The 17,141-nt window shown below is 69.9% G+C and overlaps 1 protein-coding gene across 4 annotated transcripts; it reads right to left on the bottom strand.

The window, feature by feature from the left end:
• Nucleotides 1-3,770: 3,770 nt before the first annotated feature.
• On the bottom strand, nucleotides 3,771-17,082 carry LOC120403939 (major vault protein). Of its 4 annotated transcripts, none has more exons than XM_039535949.1 (17): nucleotides 16,959-17,082; nucleotides 13,904-14,030; nucleotides 13,587-13,782; nucleotides 13,386-13,509; nucleotides 13,181-13,312; nucleotides 12,340-12,434; nucleotides 11,245-11,481; nucleotides 8,937-9,062; nucleotides 8,123-8,281; nucleotides 7,493-7,731; nucleotides 7,220-7,417; nucleotides 6,959-7,103; nucleotides 6,069-6,280; nucleotides 5,874-5,990; nucleotides 5,143-5,269; nucleotides 4,149-4,337; nucleotides 3,771-3,935 (listed from the first exon to the last, which is right to left on the bottom strand). In XM_039535949.1, exons 1-17 carry the CDS (start codon nucleotides 16,960-16,962, stop codon nucleotides 3,804-3,806), a joined length of 2,559 nt encoding a protein of 852 aa, XP_039391883.1. In that variant the 5' UTR covers nucleotides 16,963-17,082; the 3' UTR covers nucleotides 3,771-3,803. The 4 variants fall into 4 exon arrangements, with proteins under 4 accessions (XP_039391883.1, XP_039391884.1, XP_039391885.1 ...); XM_039535950.1 differs by lacking the exon at nucleotides 16,959-17,082 and adding an exon at nucleotides 15,394-15,443; XM_039535951.1 differs by lacking the exon at nucleotides 16,959-17,082 and adding an exon at nucleotides 15,390-15,428.
• Nucleotides 17,083-17,141: the final 59 nt, after the last annotated feature.

Raw genomic sequence — 17,141 nt, 5'->3', positions numbered from 1 at the left:
AGCCCCGCCCTGCACAACGGGCACTGCCCCGGGCGGGCGCTGGACTGAGCCCCGCCCTGCGCAACGGGCACTGCCCCGGGCGGGCGCTGACTGAGCCCCGCCCTGCGCAACGGCACGCCCCGGGCGGGCACTGGACTGAGCCCCGCCCTGCGCAGCGGCACGCCCCGGGCGGGCGCTGGACTGAGCCCCCGCCCTGCGCAATGGGCACGGCCCCGGGGGCAGGCGCTGAACTGAGCCCCCGCCCTGCACAACGGGCACGGCCCCGGGGGCGGGCGCTGGACTGAGCCCCGCCCTGCACAACGGGCACGGCCCCGGGCGGGCGCTGGACTGAGCCCCCGCCCTGCGCAGCAGGCACGGCCCCGGGGGGCGGGCGCTGGACTGAGCCCCCGCCCTGCACAACGGGCACGGCCCCAGGGGGCGGGCGCTGGACTGAGCCCCCGCCCTGCACAACGGGCACGGCCCCGGGGGTGGGCGCTGGACTGAGCCCCCCCATGCCATGGGCACTGCCCCGGGGGCAGGCACTGGCCTGAAACCTCCCAGGCTCCCTGCTGTGCACCCAGGGCGGCTGGGGGGGGCTCGCTGGCCTGGGACCCCCCCGCCCGCCTGGTGCGACGGGCACAGCTGGGAGGGGTGGGCACTGCACGAGGGGCAGAGCCCCAGGGCGCTGGCCTGAGCCCATCCCCCATGATGGGCACAGGGGTGACCTGACACCCGCTGCCAGCGCCCGCAGCTTCAGCCTTATTTATTTATTTATTGGGGGGGCCCCCCGGGAATTCTCCGGGGGCTGCAGCAGGGGGGTGGGGCCCCCTTGGGCCCCCCGGGGGATCCCGCTGGGCACCCCCCGCTCACGGGGGATGAGGTGCAAAGTGGGGGGCTTGGCCTGGAGACTGGGGGACCCCATGGAATCTCAGGGGCCGCCCAGGGGATTGTGGGGGGGGGCCCAGCCAGACTCCACCAGTAGCCAGGGTTTGGGTGGACTTGGGGACCCCCCGCACTGCCCCCCACTGTAGCAATAACCAGGCCGTGGGTGGAGAACTGGCCCCCCAGCCCCTCACTGGGCAGGATGTAAATAGGGGCGGGGGGGGGTTATAACCTGGGGGCTGCAAAGGATTAAAGGAGACTTCACCTAAAGCCAGCGCCGCTGCTGCCTCCGGGTGCTTATTGCCCCCCCACCCCCCCAGCCAGCGCCTCCGGGAGCTTATTGCCCCCACCCTCCCCAGCCAGCGCCCGGTGCTTATTGCCCCCAGCCGGCGCCGCCTCCGGGTGCTTATTGCCCCCCCCAGCCGGCGCCTCTGGGTGCTTATTGCCCCCCCGGCCGGCGCCGCCTCCGGGTGCTTATTGCCCCGCCCCAGCCGGCGCCTCTGGGTGCTTATTGCCCCAGCCAGCGCCTCCGGGTGCTTATTGCCCCCCGCCCCCCCCAGCCGGCGCCGCCTCCGGGTGCTTATTGCCCCCCCCAGCCGGCGCCGCCTCGGGTGCTTATTGCCCCCAGCCAGCGCCACCTCCGGGTGCTTATTGCCCCGCCCCAGCCGGCGCCGCCTCGGGCTTATTGCCCCCGCCCCAGCCGGCGCCGCCTCCGGGCTTATTGCCCCAGCCGGCGCCACCTCCGGGTGCTTATTGCCCCCAGCCGGCGCCACCTCCGGGTGCTTATTGCCCCCCCGCCCCTCCCAGCCGGTGCCGCCTCTGGGTGCTTATTGCCCCCCCCGCCGGCGCCGCCTCTGGGAGCTTATTGCCCCCACCCCCAGCCGCCGCCTCCGGTTGCCCCCAGCCGGCGCCGCCTCCGGGTGCTTATTGCCCCCCCAGCCGGCGCCTGCAGGTGACTGTTAACTGCCTCCCCGTAGTGCCAGGCATGGGGATGCCATGACGATGCAGCTTATTTGGGGGCACAGCTGAACCCCAACGTCCTGCAGCCCCTAAGAGAGAACAAAGGGGGGGTCAGTGCAGTGCTCCGCGGGAGTGGGGGGGGGGCGGGAAGGGGACCCAGGCGTCCGGGGGAGCCACCTACAGCCTGCTGAAGGTCTGGTAGAGGGCAGGACGGATCCAAGCAGGATGTGGTGCAGGAGTTGGGGGAGGGGATCTGGTGGGGGGCAAAAAGGCCAATGTGGGGGACAGAGAGGAAGCAAACCCTCCCCCCAAGCCTCTGCCATGGGGCTGAGTGTGACCCCCACGGCCCCTCCCAAACCATTGCTATGACAGAGCTTGGGGGAGCAGGGGCTGTGGGTCAGGAGTGAGGGGCACCGGCAGGGCTGGGGCTGGGGGCAGGGGCTGTGGGTCAGGAGCGAGGCACGAGCAGGGCTGGGGGCAGGGGCTGGGGGTGGGGAGCGAGGGGCACGAGCAGGGCTGGGGGGGGCAGGGGGCTGTGGGTCAGAAGTGAGGGGCACCGGGGGAGCTGCAGGGGGCAGGGGACTGTGGGTCAGAAGCGAGGGGCATCGGGGGAGCTGCAGGGGGCAGGGGGCTGTGGGTTGGGAGTGAGGGGCACCGGGGGAGCTGCAGAGGGCAGGGGCTGTGGGTTGGGAGTGAGGGGCACCGGTGGAGCTGGGGGGGGCAGGGGGCTGTGGGTCAGAAGTGAGGGGCACCGGGAGCTGCAGGGGCAGGGGCTGTGGGTTGGGAGTGAGGGGCACTGGGAGCTGGGGGCAGGGGCTGTGGGTCAGAAGTGAGGGGCACCGGGAGCTGCAGGGGCAGGGGCTGTGGGTTGGGAGTGAGGGGCACCGGGGGAGCTGCAGAGGGCAGGGGGCTGTGGGTCAGGAGCGAGGGCACCGGTGGAGCTGGGGGCAGGGGCTGTGGGTCAGAAGTGAGGGGCACCGGGGGAGCTGGGGGGGGGCAGGGGGCTGTGGGTGGGTAGTGAGGGGCACTGGTGGAGCTGGGGGGGGCGCTGTGTCTGGCTGGGGCTCCCTGCCCCCCGGCCCCCCACTGGCTGAAGAACACGGGCTGCTCCCCGCCCGAGCGGGAGGTCGCCAGGATAATTGAACCAGGGCGGCCGCGGCGCCTGCCTCCTCCCTCCCCTGCGCGGCGCTGCTGAGCAGGGAGACGCTCTGGTACATCAAGGCCAGGACTCTACTGCTCCCCCGCAGGACGGATTAACTTCCACCTTCTTTGGTGCTCACTAAGGGGGCTGCACCACAGGATGATGGGCGCTGGTGCCAGGGGGCCGGCCCGGGGAGCTGTTCGGGTAGGGGGGGGCTTGGCCAGGGAGCTCTGGGGCTGGCCTATGGCACCGTTCAGGGGGGGGGGGCTCGGCCAGGGGGCTCTGGGCCCGGCCCGTGGCGTCGTTCGGGGGGGGAGGCTCGGCCAGGGGGCTCTGGGGCCGGCCCATGGTGCCGTTCGGGGGGGGGGCTCGGCCAGGGGGCTCTGGGGCCGGCCCGTGGCGCTGTTCGGGCGGGGGCTCGGTCAGGGGCTCAGCCAGGGGCTCTGGGGCTGGCCCGTGGCGCCGTTTGCGGGGGCTCGGCCAGGGGCTCTGGGGCCGCCCGTGGTGCCGTTCGGGGGCTCGGCCAGGGGGCTCTGGGGCCGGCCCGTGGCGCCGTTCGGGCGGGGGGGGGCCTCGGCCAGGGGGCTCTGGGGCCGGCCCGTGGCGCTGTTCGGGCGGGGGGGGCTCTGGGGCCGGCCCTCAGCTGTGTCCCGGTTGGGGCTGTTGGTGACGCAACCTCTGTCCCCAGCACCCACAGCAGGAGCCAACCTGGAGCCCAGTGCCCCATAACCGCCTCCTCTTGGGGCGGGGCTCCAGCTGGCCACACCCCCGGGGAGTATGGAGCGCCCCAATGAGCCACGCCCACCAGGTCGGCTGCCATCTTTATTGCAGAGTGTAAGGCTCAGGCGTGGGGCCCCGGGGGGGGCCCGGGCAGGATGCCCAGCAGCCCCCCCGCCGTGGAGAAGAGGTTGATGGGGGAGGAGCCGTCGGTGATGAGGGCCGACTGGAGGCCCAGGCCCTTCAGCAGCTTCACCTGGGGGGGAGCGGGAGGGCGGTGAGTGACTGACTGAGTGGGACCCGCCCTCAGCCCCTCCCCATCGTGTAAGCTCCACCCCTCCTGGGCCCCACCCCCAGACCGCTCCAGCCCCTCCCCACCCACTGCATCCCTCCAGCAAGCCCCGCCCTGCCCGCTCCATCCCTCCAGCAAGCCCCGCCCCCACATGCTCTAAGCCCCGCCCCTGCCCACCTGCAGCTCCGGCCCAGCCAGCGCGATGTCCCGCAGGGTCTCGGGCCCGATGGCTTCAGTCACCCGCTGGAACTTCTGCACCTCCACCTCGGCCAGCAGCTGGGCCCGCGCCGCCTCCTGCTCGCCCTGCGCCCGGGCGAAGCGCAGCTCCTGCTCCCGCGCCCGGCCCAGCCGCGCCAGCTCCGACTCCTGCGCGCGGGGGGTTAGGGCGCTCCCACTGCTCCCGGGGCCTTCCTGCCGGGCCACCCCTGTGGGCCACGCCTCCCAGAGCCCCCTGCACCCTGTGGGCCATGCCCCGCCCCGCCCCACCGTGGGCCACGCCCCTCCCAGAGCCCCGCACCCCTGTGGGCCACGCCTCCCAGAGCCCCCGCACCCCTGTGGGCCACGCCCCGCCTTCCCCACCCACCGTGGGCCACGCCTCCCCAGAGCCCCTGCACCCCTGTGGGCCACGCCTCCCCAGAGCCCCCGCACCCCTGTGGGCCACGCCCTGCCTCCCCACCCACCGTGGGCCACGCCCTCCCAGAGCCCCCGCACCCCTGTGGGCCACGCCCGCCTCCCCACCCACCGTGGGCCACGCCTCCCCAGAGCCCCCGCACCCCTGTGGGCCATGCCCCGCCTCCCCACCCACCGTGGGCCACGCCTCCTCCCAGTGCCCCGCACCCCTGTGGGCCATGCCCCGCCTCCCCACCCACCGTGGCCACGCCTCCCCAGAGCCCCCGCACCCCTGTGGGCCACGCCCGCCTCCCCACCCACCGTGGGCCACGCCTCCCAGAGCCCCCGCACCCCTGTGGGCCACGCCCGCCTCCCCACCCACCGTGGGCCACGCCTCCTCCCAGAGCCCCCGCACCCCTGTGGGCCACGCCCCCCCGGCACTCCTGCAGGCCACGCCCCCTGACTCCCTCTGCCCACCTCTGTGGGCCACACCTCCCGGACTCACCCACCCACCCCTATGGTCCATGCCCCTCCCAGGGTCCCCCCAGCCCCGCCTACTCACCGTCTCAATGGTGGCTGCTTCTGCCTTCAGCTTGGCCTGTTCCACAGCCGCCTCGCCCGCGATCCGCGCCGCCTCCGCCTTGGACTGGGCCTCGGCCCGCGCCGCGCCGGCGCTCTCCACTGCCGCGCTGGGGGTGGGGCCAGACGGGGTCACAGACCCCATACGCCCCCGGGTCTCTCTCCCGGAGCCATCCAGCCACTGATCCCCCAATCCTGCCCCCTGCCCCCACCCTCAGACTCTCCCGAAGCCCCAACCCCACTCCCGGACTCTCCCCAATCCCACCCCCTGATGCCCCAATCCCGCCCCTGGACTCTCCCCAATCCTGCCCCGGCCACACACCCCCCTCCGATCCCACCCCCAGCCCCCCGATCTCACCCCCGTCCCACCCCCGGAATTCCCCGATGCCCCGATCCCAACCCTGGACTCCCCCTGATCCCTCCCTTGGCCACAGACTCCCCCTGATCCTAGCCCCGGCCGCCCCAGGCCACCCGAGGCCTCCCAGTGGCCACTTCTCCACCGATCCTGCCCCTGGACTCTCCCTAATGCCCCTATCCTGTCTCCGGACTCCCCCTGATCCCACCCCCATCCCCTGACCTCCCCCCATCCCCAGACACTGAGCCCCCCCATGACACCCCGATCCTGCCCCCGTCTCCCCCGACCCCACCAGCTCCCTCCCCTGGCAGCTGGACTTCCGTCCCCCGACCCCCCCTCCCCGCCCCAGGTTCCCCAACCTCAGTGCCTCCAGCTCCAGCAGCTCCTTCCGGGCCCGCTCGGCCTCCGCCTGGTCCAGGATTTTCTGCCGCTCCAGCCGCCCCCGCGCCTCCTGTTCTAGCCGCTCAGCCTCGTGCCTGGGGGAGACAGGCTGGGGTGAGAGGGCTGGGGGGCAGGGCTGGGGGGGAGCCAGCCCCTGGGGGGGGAGCCCGTACCTGGCGGCCGCCTCCTGGGAGTTGGTGGTGATCTCGATGGCCAGCTGGACACTCCTCTGCAGCGCGTCCCGCGTGCGCTGGTCCACCGGCTCCACGCTCTGGATGTCCACGCTGCTCACCACCAGCCCGTTCTGCGGGAAGCGCAGGCAGCTGCGCACCTGCAGCTCCGCGTCGAAGCCGAACACGGCCGAGCAGATGATCCGGTTCGAGTTCTGGGGACGGGGGGGATCGTGGGGCGCTGGGGGGAGCAGCCCAGAACCCCCACATTCACCCGCAGCCAGGCTGGCAGGGACCAGCCCGGGAACCGCAGACCCGTGGAGAAGTGGTGGCCGGGGGCCCAGTTCCAGGTGGCACCTCAGGGAGGGGGGGGGGGGGGTGCCCAGGGCCGTGCCGGGAGGAGGCAGGCCAGGGAGGGAGGGCCGGAGGGGGCACGCAGGGCCGTGCCAGGAGGAGGCAGGCCTGGGGGCTCGGGAGGCCGGAGGAGGGCTGGGGGCACGCAGGGCCGTGCCGGGGAGGCAGGCCTGGGGGAGTGCCGGAGGGGCACGCAGGGCCGTGCCGGAGGGAGGCAGGCCTGGGGGAGTGCCAGAGGGCTGGGGGCACGCGGGGTGGTGCCCAGGGCCGTGCCAGGAGGAGGCAGGCCGGGAGGGAGTGCCGAGGGCCGGGGCACGCAGGGCCGTGCCAGGAGGAGGCAGGCCTGGGGGCTCGGGAAGGCCGGGGAGGGAGTGCCGGAGGGCTGGGGGGCACGCAGGGCCGTGCCGGGAGGAGGCAGGCCTGGGGGAGTGCCAGAGGGCTGGGGGCACGCGGGGTGGCGCCCAGGGCCGTGCCGGAGGAGGCAGGCCTGGGGCTCGGGAAGGCCGGGAGTGCCGGGGGTACACGGGGGCCCCCCATACCTTGTGGAAGTCGTCGAAGGTGACGGAGGCCACGGCCCCGCGGATGCGGGAGGCCAGCGCTTTGCAGGCGTCTCCCACGAAGTCCGGGACGCTGAAGAGCCGGGAGAGCGCCGGGGGGTCGGGGGGCGCCGGCACCTCAAAGTGCCTGTGGGGGACAGGGCAGTTGGGGGGCTGGGGAACAGGCCAGTGCCCGGGCAGAGGGCCCTGAAGGGCCGGCGCTGGGCTCAGCCTGACACCCCCTGCTGCCCCCCAGCCCCTCACCAGTTGTAGGCCAGCTGCAGCTGCAGCCGGGCGTGGTCGGCCGTCTCGATGGTGACGATGTCGGTGCAGAAGTCGGGGCCCAGCAGCAGGCAGAGCGAGCGGCGGCTGTGGGGGGTCTTGGGCCGCCCCCCCGACAAGCTGAGCACCGTGAACTGCTCGTCCGGGCCCAGCAGAACCAGCTCCGGGCCCAGCACCACCCTGCGGGGGAGGGGAACGTGAGCCCCACACGCCGGGGGAGGGAGCCCCAGGGACCCCCCAGCCCCCCCCGCTCACCTGGCCTGCCGCTCCCGATAGTCGTACACCTGCACAGCCGCGTTGTGGGGCACCCGGTAACTCACCACCCGCGTCTTGTCACGGGGGGGCCCCTCCCCTCCCTGGGGGGGCGCCCCAGAGCGGTCGGCCACGGGGTCCCAGCCCGAGGACAGCAGGGCCTCCACCTTGGGGGGCAGATCCTTCTCCCAGAGCTCCTCGTCCTCCGTCAGCATGTAGGTGTGTCCGATCACCGCCCGCACCTGGGGACGGGGGGTCAACGGGGGCCCAGAAGCCCATAGGGGGCAGGGATTAGGGTATTGGGGGGCAGGGATACGGGACACTGGGGCAGGCCGGGGGGCAGGCCAGGGATATGGGGTACTGGGGCAGTAGTGGGGGGCAGGGATATGGGACGCTGGGGGCAGTGGGGGGCAGGGATATGGGACGCTGGGGGGGCAGTGCGGGGCAGGGATACGGGACAGTGGGGCAGGCCGGGGGCAGGGATATGGGACGCTGGGGGGGCAGTGGGGGGCAGGGATATGGGACACTGGGGCAGGCCGGGGGCAGGGATATGGGGTACTGGGGGGCAGTGGGGGGCAGGGATATGGGGTCCTGGGGGGGCAGTGGGGGGCAGGGATATGCGGCCCTGCTCACCTTGCCTGTCTTGATATCCCGCACGTAGATCCCCTCGTTCTCGCCCAGGGGGGTGGCACAGCGCTGCTCCACCACCTCCACCTCTGCCGGCGGCACGTACTCCAGGGGCCCCCGGATGAGCCAGCGATCGCCCGGCTTCCGAAGCAGCTCACCGCCGTCCTGTGGGTGCCAGGATCCCGGTGCCCCTCACTCCCGACCCGCAGCCCCTGCCCCCCCAGCCCTGCCGGTGCCCCTCACTCCCGACTCGCAGCCCCTGCCAGCCCAGCCCTGCCGGTGCCCCTCACCCCCGACCCGCAGCCCCTGCCAGCCCAGCCCTGCCGGTGCCCCTCACTCCCGACCCGCAGCCCCTGCCCGCCCAGCCCTGCCGGTGACCCTCACTCCCGACCCGCAGCCCCTGCCCGCCCAGCCCTGCCGGTGACCCTCACTCCCGACCCACAGCCCCTGCCCCCAGCCCTGCCGGTGCCCCTCACCCCGACCCGCAGCCCCTGCCAGCCCAGCCCTGCCCCTGCCGGTGCCCCTCACTCCCGACTCGCAGCCCCTGCCCCCAGCCCTGCCGGTGCCCCTCAGCCCCCACCCGCAGCCCCTGCCAGCCCAGCCCTGCCGGTGCCCCTCACTCCCGACCCGCAGCCCCTGCCAGCCCAGCCCTGCCCCCAGCCCTGCCGGTGCCCCTCACTCCCAACTCGCAGCCCCTGCCCCCGGCGCCCCTCACCCCGACCCGCAGCCCCTGCCAGCCCAGCCCTGCCCCCCCAGCCCTGCCGGTGCCCCTCACTCCCGACCCGCAGCCCCTTCCAGCCCAACCCTGGGCTCTCCCAACCTCATCTGAGTCCTCCAGCTTGCTCAGTGCCCGCAGCAGCAGCCCTTCATCATCTGAGAGGATGTAGATGTCCTGGATCCCCTCCTTCAGAGACTCCCCTGGCTGCAGGAAGAACGACTTCTCCCCCTGGAGCAATGAATGGGTGTGGGGGGGTCTGTGAGAATCCACAGTACCCAAGAAATATGGGGCAGGTGTGTGGGCATATAGTCTAGGTAATATGGTATTATTTACTATGCATATAAACTAGGACATATGGCAAGACCATGCCTCAGTGAATATTTTATTCCTTTTCCCACTTATTGCCAAAGAGAGAAGGCAACACCTGCCCAGACAGTCTGAAAAATATGGTTAGACCCACCCGACTCCAAGATGAGGAGCTTCTTTTTCTGTTATTCTACATATAGGCTAGAAAATACAGTAATCCCTTGCCTATAGTCTAGGAAATACGGTAAGCCCCCTTCCACAATGGCCTTGTCAACAATCACCTTTAAAGTGGAAATACAGTAACCATCTGCTCCTATACCCTGGGTAATACGGTACACCCCCCCCCCCCCCCAGCTGTAGCTGCTCCTAGGACCTGGCAACTGACATTTCCCCCCCATCTATAACTGCAGCTATAATCTGGTATATACGGTAGCTGGGCTATCCCCAGCCCGCTCTGTATTTCTACTGACCAGCCAGGAGTCCTGGTGGCACCTGAGACCCGGACAAACGGACACAAACGGTCGGAGCCACCGGAGCCTCCCTGGCCACGCGACCACAGACCGAGCCTGGGGACCGGGAACGTGGCCTGGGAGCGAGGCCCCGTCCCCCCCTCGCCTGCCTGCAAATGGGCCCTTTTCAGTCCCACCCGGCTGACCCCTCGGTCGGAGTGGGGGGGGGAACCCCCGTGTGTATGAGCCGCCCCGGGCACCCGCGCAGGCCCCAACCAGCGGGTCAGTCTCTCCGGGTCCCTTTGCGGATACAGACCAACAGGGCGGCTACTCTGAACCCTTTACTTCTAATTAGGATAGACGCAGCCATTCTGGGCCCCATTCGGTTACCGTACTTACTAGGATACAGGAGGCTACAAGAAAGAGGTAATTAGAAGGGTAACTATGACATCCCATAGAGGCACATTATTACCATAATTACTAGCATAAATGTGCCCCACAGCTATACATAGAGGTACTGTAGTAATGTCAGAGAAACAAAACTACCGTACATGTTAGAATAAACATGTACAAATAATATTTGCCAGCTCTCAGCGGGGCAGCCGTGTTCGTCTGGATCAGTAAAAGCGGCACCATAGAGACTAACGGACGTCGTGGAGCGTGAGCTCTCGTGCCTCCGACGCGCTGGGGCTTCGCTCACGCTCCAAGATGGCCGTTAGTCTCTAAGGTGCCACGGGTCCCTGCAAATAATATTTGGTTCCCCTACGTCAGTGGTCCTCAACCGTGTCCGCGGGGCGGGCGCCGGACGACCCGCCGAGGACCGTGGCCACCGGACAAGCAGCCGCCGAAATGCCGCTAAACATGGCAGGATTTCAGTGGTCGCGCTTCTCGGGGGCATTTCGGCGGCTGCTCGTCCGGTGGCCAGTAGGCGGGTGTGTCACGGAGTGTGGGGGAGTCTGGCCCTGCACCCCTCTTCCTGGGACTCCCAGTGACTCTCAGCCAGCCAGGAAAACAGAAGGTTTATTGGCCAACAGGAGCACAGGATACAGCAGAGCTCGTGTTCAGCGCCAGGACCCCTCACTCTGGCCTCTCTGGGGGTTCAGGTGTCTGGATCCCACCCTAGGATCCCCTGGAAACCCCCCACCCAGGTCCCAAACCGAAAAACTGACTCCACCCCCTCCCCTCAGCTCCTTTCCTTTGTCTAGCTCCCCTCCCCCCTGCCTAGCTCATGTTACAGGCTGGATCCCTGCCCCTCACCTATCTCCACAGCCCCTGCTCCAGCACAGAGCCCTGCCCTTCACACTCGGTTACCATATATAAGGGTGTAAACCCGCCCAACGAGATACACCACATTACCTTAGTTACTGACACAAGCGCCCCCCAACATAATATGCACTAGCATAAATATTCCTCATGAGACACTTGTACTATATTTACTAGAATATAAGTGACCCTTCGATCTACAGTGCTGCTGTGCTGACTGGAACACATGCCCCACAGCACTACCACATTTAGTGGAATAAATGCGCCCCAGGAGCTCCGCAGCCTTACCAGAGGCAGCACCTGCACATACACACAGTACTACAAGTGCTACCGTATTCCCTAACGTAACCGTGCCCCGAGTTTACACCAGTACCATATTGTCAGGTACACACCTTGATCACCTTCTCCTGGCCCAGCTGGGGCTTGCCGTCGGGCCCCACGGGGTCGCACACCACGCAGTACTGGCGGCTGCTCAGCGTGGTGATCTCCACAATGCCCACCACCTCCTCGTAGACATCGGGGATGTAGGCCTCACTCTGCGCCAGCGTCACCAGCCACTCCTCCCCCGTCCGGCGCACCGTGTCCTGCGGGTCCCGGAAGGTCTTGGTGGCGCGGAGATGCAGCGCCCTCTACGGGGGAAAGGGGAACACGGCCATCGGCAAGGGGGGAGCCGGGTCCTGGCTATTCCCTCCTTCCCCAAGGACCCCCAACTCCGCCCCACCTACTCTCCCCTGCCCCAGATCCCCCACATCTTCCCCTTGTCCTTCCCCCCAGCTCACATCCAGCTTCCCCCATTTTCCTCCCCCCCAGGACCAGATCCATTTCACACCCTCCCAGTCCCTCCCGACCCCGGACTCTCCCATCCCCTCCGCTCTCAGCCAACTCCCTCCCCCCCCACCACTTCCCTTAGGGGTGGGGGTCCTGCCCCCTCACCTCACAGCAAGGGAGCTCCTCCCCTGGGTTGGATACTCAGCCCCACCCTGTCCTGCCCACCCCAGCACCCCCCCACCCCAGTGCAGATCACAAACACCCACCCCCACCCCACAGTGTAGATCACCCCCACACCCCCACACAGTGCAGATCGCACCCACACCTGGTGGGGATCACGCTCACACACACACACACACACTCACGGTGCAGATCACAAACACACACCCACACAGTGCAGATCGCATACACCCCCCCACACAAAGTCTGGTGCAGATCGCGCACACACCCACACCCACACCCGGTGCAGATCACACACACAGCCACACCTGGTGCAGATCACACACCCACACAAACACACACCCACACCCGGTGCAGATCACACACACAGCCACACCTGGTGCAGATCACACACACAGCCACACCGAGCCTGGTGCAGATCACACACCCACACAAACACACACCCACACCCGGTGCAGATCGCACACAGACACACAGGGTGCAGATCACACACCGACTGCCACCAGCACCCCTTGCCCACCTGCCCACCCCCCACTCACCTTCTCTGTCAGCACAAAAGCATCCACAATGTCAACCACCTCCTCAAATACGCCAGGGAGATACGCACCCACTCGCTTCACCAGCCACTCCTCACCTGGGGGGAGAGACACATGGCTACATGTGGGGACTGAGGGGCACCAGAGAGCAGTGGGGGCAGGGCTGTGGGTCGGGAGTGAGGGGCACCGGCACAGCTTGGGCAGGGGGCGGGCGCAGGGCTGGGCTAGCAAGGGGCTGCTGAGTGAGGGACACCGGCAGAGCTGTGGGGAAGAGGGGCACAGGCCTGGGCTAGGAGGGGCCTGCAGGACGGGAGTGAGGGGCGCTGGTGGGGCAGGGCTGAGGGGATCTGGGGGCCATGGGGTGGGAGTTAGGTGCCAGCAGCATGGGGGGGGGCCAGGGCTGAGGCTCAGGAGTGAGAGGCGCTGGGTGAGGGGTGCCGGCAGTGCGGGGGGGGGGGGGCGCAGGGCAGGAAGTAGGGGCCCGCGTAGCGTGGGGGTCCCAGGGCTGCTAGTGCGGGATGCCGGCAGCGTGGGGGGGCCCAGGGCTGCGAGTGAGGGATGCCGGCAGCGCAGGGGGGCCCAGGGCCACCAGTGAGGGATGCCGGCAGCGCAGGGGGGCCCAGGGCCACCAGTGCGGGATACGGCAGCGCGGGGGGGCCCAGGGCCGCCAGTGTGGGATGCCGGCAGCGTGGAGGGGCCCAGGGCCGCCAGTGCGGGATACGGCAGCGCGGGGGGGCCAGGGCCGCCAGTGAGGGGCGCTGGCACCGCGGGGGGGGCGCCGGCAGCGCGGGGAGCCCCAGGGCCGCAGGGCACCACTGAGGGGCACGGGCAGCACGGGGGGTACCTGTGACCCGCCGGGTCCCCTCCCGGTCCGTACACTCCTTGCGGGCTCGGAGGCGGATGGCCTGGTTGTGCCGGATGACGGTCGCCTGGCTGATTTCCACCACCTCCACCTCGGTGCGCGGGATGTAGGTGCCTGCGGGAGGCTGGCATTAGCCGCGGGAGCCCAGCCGGCCCGGCTCGCCCAGCCCCCGGCCCAGCCCACTCACCTGGCCCCTCGAAGAGGAATTCGTCCCCAGCCACAAACTTCTCCCCCTGATCGTCCTCGAAATCCAGCAGGGCCTTGAGGTGCAGCGCGGTGTCAGGCAGCACCACCTGCAGGGCCGTGATCCCCTGGGGAGAGAGGGGGGGTCAGGGCGCGGCTCGGGGGCGGCGGGCCGGGCCGGGCAGGGGGCTGGGCTGGCCGTTACCTGCTGGATCTCCTCCCCCGGGTACAGGGGGAAGGGGGGCTGGCTGAGCCGGATCTCCAGGTCCGCGTGCCGCAGCAGCGCCTGCCCTGAGGCATCGAACTGGACCCCGGCACCCGGCGCCCGCACCACGGGGTTCCGCACCGCGCAGTAGTGCCGGGGGGGCACCGTCACCATCTTGGCCGGGGGGAAGACGACCCTGTGGGCGGGGGGGGAACACGTCACGGGGGTGCTGGGAACCGAGCCCGTGACCCCCCCAGCCTCCCCTAACCCCACCCCCCGGCCTCCCCCCACCCCGCCCCAGCTGCGGCGCCCCTCACCGCTCATTGTCCTGGCGGATGTAGGTCTGCGGCCCCACCTCCACGCGGGTCACGTTGGAGTTCTGGTCCAGCACGTGGATGTAGTGGTGGGGGGGGATGCGGATGATGGACTCCTCGGCCATGTCGGCTGGGGGGGGCAGGGCGGGGAGTTAGCAGCCCCCGGATCAGCCCCAACCCAGCCCCCGATCCCAGGCAAACAGAGCGACCGGCCCAGCCCCTTTCCCAGAACCCTCTGCGCCAGGGCTGTGCCCGCGGCTCCCTGCCAGCCCCGCCCCATGGCCCCGGGCCCCTGCACTAGGATCCCCCCCCCTCCGCAGGGAATTTCCCCTCCGGCCAAACCGCCCAGTTACAGCCCTAATCCCAGAGCAAACAGAGCGACCGGCCCAGCCCCTTTCCCAGAACCCTCTGCGCCAGGGCTGTGCCCACGGCTCCCTGCCAGCCCCGCCCCATGGCCCCGGGCACCTGCACTAGGATCCCCCCCACTCCGCAGGGAAGTTCCCCTCCGGCCAAACCGCCCAGTTACAGCCCTAATCCCAGAGCAAACAGAGCGAGCGGCCCAGCCCCTTTCCCAGAACCCTCTGCGCCAGGACCGACACCCAGCTCCATGCCCGGGGCGCCCGCGCCAGGACGGACCCCTGCCCCCGCCTGCGCCAGGACCGACCCCTCCCCCCTCCCGCGCCAGGACCGACCCCTCCCCGCCTGCGCCCGCGCGCCGCGCCAGGACCGACCCCTCCCCCTCCCGCGCGCCAGGACCCACCTCCCCCTCCCGCAGCGCCCGCCAGGACCGACCCCTCCCCGCCTGCGCCCGGCGCCTGCGCCAGGACCGACCCCTCCTCCCGCGCCAGGACGGACCCCGCCCCCCGCCGGCGCCAGGACCGACCCCTCCTCCCGCGCCAGGACCGACCCCTCCCCTCCCGCGCCCGCGGCGCCCGCGCCAGGACCGACCCTCCCCTCCCGCGCCAGGACCCACCTCCCCCGCCTGCGCCCGGGGCGCCTGCGCCAGGACCGACCCCTCCCCCTCCCGCGCCAGGACCGACCCTCCCCCTCCCGCGCCCGCGGCGCCCGCGCCAGGACCGACCCCTCCCCTCCCGCGCCAGGACCCACCCTCCCCGCCTGCGCCAGGACCGACCCCTCCCCTCCCGCGCCCGCGGCGCCCGCGCCAGGACCGACCCTCCCCTCCCGCGCCCGGGCGCCTGCGCCAGGACCGACCCCTCCCCTCCCGCGCCCGGGGCGCCCGCGCCAGGACCGACCCCTCCCCCCGCCTGCGCCAGGACCCACCCTCCCCTCCCGCGCCCGCGGCGCCCGCGCCAGGACCGACCCCTCCCGCGCCAGCACCGACCCCGCGCCCAGAGCTCTAGTGCCAGGATTCCGCCCCCGCCCCCGCGGTGACTCAGGTTTGCGGGGGGGGGGGGGTTGGGGGCAAGCCCCGGCCCTGACCCGAGAGCCCCCCCACGCCTTCCCCTCCCCCACCCGCAGAGACACAAACCGACCAGCCGCTTCCTGCAGGGCCCAGCGGGGACTGAGCCGCACCCGCCCCGGGCTGGGAGGCACCCGCTTAAAGGGGCAACGGAGCCACACACCCCAGTCCAGGGCCGGTGGGCCCCCCTTCCCGTTACAGCCCCCTCCCAGTCCTGGGGGGGCTGTGAGATGGGGAAGGGGGGCCCAGGACTGGGGGGGCCGTGACGGGAAGGGGGGCCCACCGGCCCTGGACTGGGGTGTGTGGCTCCGTTGCCCCTTTAAGCGGGTGCCTCCCAGCCCGGGGCGGGTGCGGCTCAGTCCCCGCTGGGCCCTGCAGGAACCGGCTGGTCATAAGAACATAAGAACATAAGAACGGCCGTACCGGGTCAGACCAAAGGTCCATCTAGCCCAGTATCTGTCTACCGACAGTGGCCAATGCCAGGTGCCCCAGAGGGGGTGAACCTAACAGGCAATGATCAAGTGATCTCTCTCCTGCCATCCATCTCCATCCTCTGACGAACAGAGGCTAGGGACACCATTCTTACCCATCCTGGCTAATAGCCATTTATGGACTTAGCCACCATGAATTTATCCAGTTCCCTTTTAAACATTGTTATAGTCCAGCCTTCACAACCTCCTCAGGCAAGGAGTTCCACAAGTTGACTGTGCGCTGCGTGAAGAAGAACTTCCTTTTATTTGTTTTAAACCTGCTGCCTATTAATTTCATTTGGTGACCCCTAGTTCTTGTATTATGTGAATAAGTAAATAACTTTTCCTTATCCACTTTCTTTTGTGTCTCTGCGGGTGGGGGAGGGGCAGCCTGCCCCCTCTTGGCTCCTCCCCTCCTGATACCCAGCCCCGCCTCTTGGCTCCTCCTCCTGATACCCCGCCCCGCCCCTCTTGGCTCCTCCCTCCTGATACCCCGCCCCGCCCCCTCTTGGCTCCTCCTCCTGATACCCAGCCCCGCCCCTCTTGGCTCCTCCTCTTGATACCCCGCCCGCCCCTCTTGGCTCCTCCTCCTGATACCCCGCCCCGCCCCTCTTGGCTCCTCCTCCTGATACCCAGCCCCGCCCCTCTTGGCTCCTCCTCCTGATACCCCGCCCCGCCCCTCTTGGCTCCTTCCCTCCTGATACCCAGCCCCGCCCCTCTTGGCTCCTCCCCTCCGGATACCCAGCCCCGCCCCCTCTTGGCTCCTCCCCTCCGGATACCCAGCCCCGCCCCCTCTTGGCTCCTCCCCTCCTGATACCCAGCCCTGTCCCCTGCCCCGCCCCCTCCTGCTCGCCTGTCCCGCCTTCCTAGCCCCTTCCACCCCAGGACTGGGGGGGCCATGACGGGAAGGGGGCCCAGGGCAGCAGGAGGGGAGGAGCTAAGAGGGGCGGGGCATGGTAGATGGAGGGGAGGAGCTAATTGGGGCGGGGCTGCATAGCAGGAGGGGGTGGAGCGTGGGGTGGCCGGGGTCCCTTGGGGCCCGGCCCGCGCGCCCGCGCGCGGGGGCCGCAGCCGTTTTGCGAAGCCTTTCTTCCCGCCTCTTTGTTGCGCATGCGCCACTTCACGTGTTCCCCGCGCGCATTGGCGCACGCACATGCGCAGTTCTCACCCATGTCCCATTGTGCGCGTGCGTATCTCGCCTATCCCTTTTCCCTTTCGTCCGCATATGCCATGCGGCTCTACTTTCCCCGAATGCGCATGCTCCACTGCCTTTCCCTCCCCCCCCGTCCAGGTTTGCGCCACTGAGCGTGCGCGTTTCCGCCATAGTCCCCTATGCGCATGCGCTTCTTTT

This window comes from Mauremys reevesii, linkage group 4 (genome assembly GCF_016161935.1).
Source record: "Mauremys reevesii isolate NIE-2019 linkage group 4, ASM1616193v1, whole genome shotgun sequence".
Classification (NCBI taxonomy): Eukaryota; Metazoa; Chordata; order Testudines; family Geoemydidae; genus Mauremys; species Mauremys reevesii.
Note: the sequence above shows the minus strand (reverse complement) of the source record. Positions and strands in the feature narration are given on the sequence as shown.